Here is a 7,108-nt window from a genome sequence, read left to right on the forward strand (position 1 = left end):
AGGCATGAGCCACCGTGCCCTGCCTTCTTTTGTTTTTTGTACATATAATTAATAGAACAATTTTGAAATAAATCAATAAAAATCTATTTTTAAAGTAAGGTACTTTTATATCTTAATACAACATTTTAAGCCTGGTGTCTCAATGGTCCAGATTCTCTTAAACGGAATTACACAAGGAAGTAGACAACCGCTGGTTAATTTTTAGCTGTCAGAAAGAACAAAAGAGAGAGCACTATCCTTGCTCAGTGCAATTTGATTTTGTTCAGATCTCAGAGAACAGTAAGAATGAATGTGCCTGAATTTCAGGCATTGCCCACTGGGTGTGTAATGCAACTACTTCTGAGCAAATTTCAAGTGTCTGATCCCTACTAAGCAGATATACTGTCACCTCCTGCCTGCACACCAAATCATACACACTCGTATTCCTCAGCAAGGATGAAGAAAGCGTCACAGGAGGCCTGAGAGGTTTAACTCTGTGGGAAGGTAGGGCAGCATAGAAAAAGATCTGTGTCTAGCGTGGGTCTGAGGGCCAGGGGTTGGTTATGTGACTGGAACGCTGAACATGCCATTTCAGACCTGTGTGTGAGCAAGTGGGAGCCTGTGTGAGCATAGGAGGGTGAGTGTGAGCGTGTGTGAGGGTGAGTGTAAGCAAGTGTGAGCAAGCATGAGAGTGTGGAGCTGTAGCGTAGTGCAGTAGCTGTACAGACACAGCAAAGTCCAGAAAAGAAAATGCTGCATCAGTTTGGTAGAACCTCAGACAGAGCTGGTGGGGCTTTTATCTATCAAACAGAAAGACCCAGCCAAAAGGCTCACTCCATCAAGATGTCTGGGCTTATGTAGACAAAATATCAATCGCAGGTAATCAAGTGATTTTTGACCCTACAAGCTGATGTTCGGGTGTCACAGATAAGGCTCCAGTGTAACAATCTGTACCAGACAAAAACTTTGCTTATCATGCAAGCACTCAACCAAAGCTCAAAAGTCCCTAGGATCCCATAATTTCCAGTTGGTTACTCACCCTTACTCCCCTACACACACACACACACACACACACACACACACACACACCCCACTTCCCACCAGTCTCATGTGATTCAGAGAGCAAAGCCAGCAGGGGATTTTTCCCTGGCTCTGCTCTGCAGGTATATGAAAACCTGTTTAAAGGTGGGAAGGTAGACTGGACAACAAGCTGGCCTCATTTCTACCTCTGGATATGTTCACTAACTTAAAAACACCACTTAACCCTCTGGTTTCTCAAATGGCATCCTTCTAGCAAATGAAAAAAAAAGTCACCTGTCATTATTGATCTCCCGGTTAATTCTCTTCTAGACAAGAGCCCTTTTCAAACATCAGGATACAAACTGTTTTGACAACCAACCAATAGAAGTTGCTAATACACCACTAGAAAGGGTGAATGGACAGTCAGGGAACAAGTTAAAGTGACTTTGGCTGTTCTAGCTACGTTTCAGGAGTTCAAAAGCAACTGGGAGGGGTGGGACAGGGGACCATCTCTTATTCAGTAGGCCTCTAACTGCTGGGCAGAAAGACAGATAAATCTGGGCCATGCCTTCAGAAACAAGTAATTCCCACCTGCTCTTGACCACCATCCTGTTCCAGGTGGACCGTTTCCCCTTCTAAAGGTGGTGTGCCTATGCCTGACAGCAGGTGCATAATGCTCAGGGGCCCTGTCCTAGCCACAAAATGCCAGGCTGATTGGGGCGATTTTGCATACACATTTGCCTCCAGATCATCAGCAGAAAGCAGAGTTTCATGAAAAGGAATGCCCGGTCTTCAAAAATCCAGACTATGATTTGTGAATACGGAATCAGAGAGGAGTACGTTCTGTGGTCCAAAATACCTTAGTGAAGAATGCAGAGTAGAAACATAAAGCTCCCAGTCATGGTGGAGAAAGTTATTGAGGTACAGTGAAGAGTATTTGATATTCAAGATGAAATCGGAAGGCTACCTACTATAATAAAATGCAGACTTTCCCCCAGTGTAGCACAACCACCCCTGGCACGCTGAACTAGGAAATTCCTCATGCTCTCTGGAAAAGCTAATAGAAAGTCCAGATCTTTTCAGAAGTGCTAGCTTCAACTCCTATGTCTTCTGTAAGATACTGTGATCCTCCTAAGAGTAAAAACAGCTTACACGTTCGATTAACCATGTAATAGAAATAAACTCCTGTCTACTGCCATAACCAGAACAAGATGTCAGTGTGATGACCCAAACCAGAGGCATGTGAAAACATACCTGAAATGTCAACTTGTACCGACTGACATGTACATCCATTAGGAGGTACCTACTCTGGAGATACCACCCAGGTGCCTATGATACTGAAGAAACCATCTGCTTAGCTCAATGTATTGTTTTCATTTAATTCATACATCAAACTGCACCTTGGTTACGCTGATCACACAAACATTGCGATGGCCTGGCTTAACTTACTGAGGCTCAGTGATTCCTCACCCAGTTGACTGGCCACAACCACATCTACAGGTTTCAGGGTCCTGTCATAGACTCACATCACTCATTTTCCTGGCTTATTAGTAGAGGCTAACTTAATTTGATGATATCCTTGTCAATTTTCTTTGGCCTGAATGAAACACAGAGTTAAGTGTTTCACCTGATCTGACAAAAACTACACTCAGTAGCTCGGTTCACTATCTTTGGGGATCAGTACAGAAGTTTTTGGTGACACTTATGAATATTATTTTCCCAAGAAACATGGTGACCTACACGAAATACTTTTAAAACTTGTTATTTAAGATGTGCATGGAAATAGTAGAAATGACTCAGATTCACTGTCCAAGCTAAAATGCATGGTCAGTGCCTCTGCTTCCACCTCAGCAAACACACCTGGACAGAATTATTCACTGTGACTGTCCCAGGGCCCTGGTTTGAGTTTTCATGACTCTGTAGAAAGTAAGAAAAAGGGATGCATAGGGTATCAAAAGTCTGCTGAAATCAGCATGAGTTCTGGGCAAATCTCAGAGCAAGACTTACCACTCTAGGCTTCTGTTGGTCCAGGGTATGCAGGAAGGCTGAGTTGGGGTCCAGGGTGCGCTCAGGGTCACTGGAGATGTCCTCCTCTGAGTCTTCATAGGATGAGGAGAAGCCCGTGGAGGAGGCCGAGGAAGAGGACAGCTTCCTCAGGGGCAAGTTGCCCCGATGGCTTCCCTGCGTCTCCTCCAAGGCCCCGTCCTCCTGGGTGCCCATGTCTGTAATGATGACGGCAGGTATGTTGCTGGGGCTGCAGGCCTCTCTCAGGAAAGGCTTGTCCTGATCTTGGGGTAGCAGCTCCGGACTTGGGTGGGCATCTCTGTCCTGCCGCTGGCTTTCCCAAGTTCCCTCTGACTGCACCCCTGTGCCACACGTCCATGCCAAACCGGCTTCCTCCACGGTGCCCTGCCAAACCCTGGAGCTCCCAGGCTGCACACCCACCCTGTCCCCAGGAGGGCACTGAGGTTCTTTCAGATCTTTCGCAGTGTCCCAACAGGGCAAAGGCTCCAGCATTCTGCCAGAAGGAATTCCCACCTCCACATCCCAGGTCCCCGGCTGTGCTGAGGGGCTGCCCCCAAGCAAGCCCAGCGTTGGGGACCCTCCCTCCACTCTGTCGGAGAGCTGCCAACGCCCCCTGCCCACAGGGCCCCCATTTCGGGCTTCCTCAGGGCCTACGGAGGCCAGGGCTCTGGGCAGCCTGGACCAGCTCAGGGCGTCAGAGGACTCTGCGCTTTGCACGCTCACAGTCGTCTCCTCTGGCCTTTCGCCCACTTCAGGCGCCCCAGAGCCCGGCATGCCACAGGGCAGATTTCCTTTCCCCATCTTCCCTGGGGGTTCTCCAGCGCGGGGCCCGCCCCTTTCTGGGGCTGGGCTTGTCTCACTGCCCAGAAACTGCCCCTGCCTCTCCACCAGGGCCTCTCGGGGCTGCGGGTCCTCAAGCTCACGGGCTCTACCAGATGGCTCAGTGAGGGCAAGATCCTGTGGGCGGTGTGGCCCAGTAGATGTAGCTCTCGCTGCCACTTCCGTGGCTATCGTTAAGCTAGCTCCCACCAGCCCCAATGAGGGAGCTAGGCAGCTGCGGGTTCCAGGGGGAGGAGAGACCCTTTTGTCAATTTCCATAGCTGTGGGTGAGTCACAGCCGGGACTGGCAGAGATACCCTTCTCCATCCTTACAAAAGGACCCCAGGCCTCTGATCCTGTAGGGGCAGCCCGGCCAGGAAGAGGTGGCATTCCTTCCTTCACCTGCGAGGTGCATAGGCTGGGCCCTCCTTTCCTCCTGGAGTCGGCTCCTGAAGTCTCTGGACATTGCTCCCCCCAGGACTTTGTCCTCCGTTCCTCGCTCCGGGCGCCCTGAACCAGGACCCTTCCAGGGGGCTGGCTGCTGCTGCGGAGAGGGCACGGGGAGGGCGAGCGAGCTCTGCCCAAACGCGGGCTGCGGGGCGCTTGAATGGCGGAGCTCTGTGCCTGGATGTGCGCCTCAAACATGCCCACTTTCTGGTTCACCTGCACGTTCTGCAACTCGCGCTGCAGGATCCGCAGCTTCCTGTTGGCCTCCTCCGGCCCCGGCGGGGAGAGGGTACCGGCGGCCGCCACCTGCTGCCCTTCCCCTCGCAGGCGACCAGCCCAACTTGGGCTGCTCACGCTGCTGCCGCTGCTAGTGCCGCTACCACTGCCGCTGCTACTATTCAGCCTGCGCCGGCCGCTCCGCCAGCCCCCGGGGCTCCGGGGCTCCTCGGGCGACAGCGACTCGACTGGGGGGAAGAGGAAAGAGGTGCCTCTCCCGGGGCTGAAAACGCTGCCGGGGCTCAGCACGGCTTTCCCCGGGGGCGGGGGCGTCTCGCTGCCACTGGGCCCGGGGCCGCCGCCGCTCTTCATCTCATTGGCGCTATTCATGATCACCAGGCTATTGAGCGCATAGCAGTACACAGCCATAGTACTGGGTCCCTCGCTGCCCGCCGCCGCGGCTCCGGCTCCTGCTCCGCCGCCGGCGCCTCCTCCTCCCGGCGCTCCCGGCTCAGCCCCGGAGGCCCGGCAGCCGTGGCTCTGCGCGCAGATGGGGCGGCATGGCCTGGGCTGCGGGCTGGGGGCACGACCGCGGGTTCAGCCCTCACCCAAAGCTCCATAAACAACCGTGCGGCTGTGGAGATACAAGGAGAAAAGTCAGGACCCTGGAGGTCGCGGGGCGATTGCGGGTCGCCTGCAGAACCCAGAGGGAGCCCCGGGAACCCAATCTATCCAGGACCCGGCGCCACCCGACATCTCACCTATGGGGACGGCGAGGCTCGGCGAGGGAATGCCCCGGCTGCCTCGGTCGCCAGCGCGGTTACCGGTGTGCTTCCCCGCCCCCCACCCCGCCCCAGACTGCGATGCACTTTATGAAGTCCCTTCAAATCCCAGTCCTAACATTCGTCTCCCGAGCCACGCGGACCGGCGAGAAGCGAGGTCCAACTCCTTGGCTCCTAAGTATGCTGTGCGCGGGGCGCGGGTGACTCCCAGCTCTCCCGGGCTGAGGACATCCCAGTCACCGTCTCCGAGTCTCCCCAGCCTGAGCAAGCATTGGCTATAGAGGGCAACCTGGCAGCCCTCGCCCTGGGCTTCAGGGTCTCCCTGCTCCACCCTCTCGGGGCATCAGAGACCGACCGGCTTGGAGGGAACCTGAGCGGAACCCGCCTTCCCCGAATCGCTGCCAGCGCCCGGATCTGGGAGGGCGCCCGCGTGCCCGCCGTTTACCTTCCTGACCCTGGCCTTGGGGCTGTGTCTCTAGGCCTAGGAAGGCCTGGGCGCGCGGCGGGGCCGCAGCCGAAGCATTTTTCAGCGCTGGCCTTGTCGCCTATCCCTAGACAAGTGTTTTGTGAGTGTGGGCGCACCGAGGTCCTACACGTCCCCTCTACCGGAACCAGTACTCGCTGCCCTCCTGCCGTCGTCCCCTATGGAGGGGTGTGTGACTGTGTGTGTATGTGTGTGTGCGTGTGCACGCGTGTGTGTATACGCGCTCGCGCGCGCGCGGAGCGAGTCCGCTCTCAGCGCGCCCTGTTGCCGAGGACACAACTGCCCCTGCGGGCTCCCGGACCCGCGCCCACTCGGAGGAACTTAGGGGCGTGCATGGCTGCAGCCGGGCAGCAGCCCTAGGTGCACAGAGCCTCTGGCTCTGCAAACCTCCCTGGAGCTGGCGCTCTAACACCCCAGGACAGCGCCGCGGAGCGCAGGGCTTCTCTGCATCCCGGGCAGCCTCGTCCGGCGCCAGCAGAGCCACCCCGAGACCCCAGCCTGGGGACTCCTGGAGCGCGCTGGGGGAGGCGGCGCGGAGTGAGCGGCCCGGAAGGCGGGTAGGAGAAATGCGGGGACCTCCCCTCTCCCGATTTACTCCCCACCACCACTCCATGTCACCCTCCAAAATCAAACCGCTTCCCTGCCTCCCCAGCCCACCCCTTTGCCCTGCTTCGGAACCAGGAAGGCCGAGATTGGCTCCAGAGCAGAAAGTGAGGGGAAAGAGGGTTGTTCAGAGGCGAGAGCCATTAAAAGGCCGCCAAACTTACCTGCAATTTCTCAGATTCTCAGGTCCTGTGTAGACTACATGCCCAGAGGCGCAGACCTCCTAGGGACGAGATGGCTTTAAAAGTAAAAATGTTCAGAAATTATTTTCTCACAAACTATGGAAGACAAAAAAGAGGAGTGCGAAACAGGGGGAAGCTCTTCGGTTCAGGGGCCCGGCGATACCGGCAGTTGCGACGCCAAGCCGGCTCTGCACGCCCTTTTCGGCCGTGGAGATACTGCTCCTGTCAGTGTCTGCTCCGGGCTACTTCAGTGTTTGTTCAATGTACGATTGAAAAAAAAAAAAGAAAGAAAGAAAAGTTGGGGGGGTGGAGGAGGGAGGAGGGAGAAAGGCGGAGGCTTGGGGGAGGAAAGCAGGAAGGAAGTTGTGAGCCTGTCTGGGGTTGAACTCAGCGGAACAAGTTTTTCTTTTCTTCTTTTTTTTTTTTTTTTCTATTTGTTTGGAAAGACGAGGGAGGGTGGCTGTACAATAAATGAGGCTGATGTGTGAATACTTCCTATGGCCCAATGATAAGGGCTACAAAGGAAGCGAAACAATTTTTTTTTTTTTTTT

The 7,108-nt window shown here is 54.7% G+C and overlaps 1 protein-coding gene across 1 annotated transcript in view; it reads right to left on the reverse strand.

Annotated features, from left to right (window-relative positions):
• The window catches only part of ITPKB (inositol-trisphosphate 3-kinase B), a 107,885-nt gene extending 101,067 nt beyond the window's left edge, over positions 1-6,818 (reverse strand). Inside the window, exons 1-2 of the mRNA XM_011948963.1 lie at positions 6,540-6,818; positions 3,007-5,140 (exon numbers count right to left, since the gene is read on the reverse strand). Coding sequence (XP_011804353.1) covers positions 3,007-4,935 — 1,929 coding nt within the window. The 5' untranslated portion in view covers positions 4,936-5,140; positions 6,540-6,818. The remainder of the gene's footprint in view (positions 1-3,006; positions 5,141-6,539) is intronic.
• Between the last annotated feature and the right edge of the window lie 290 nt (positions 6,819-7,108).

The sequence above is a fragment of the Colobus angolensis genome, unplaced genomic scaffold (genome assembly GCF_000951035.1).
Source record: "Colobus angolensis palliatus isolate OR3802 unplaced genomic scaffold, Cang.pa_1.0 Scaffold288, whole genome shotgun sequence".
Lineage (NCBI taxonomy): Eukaryota > Metazoa > Chordata > Mammalia > Primates > Cercopithecidae > Colobus > Colobus angolensis.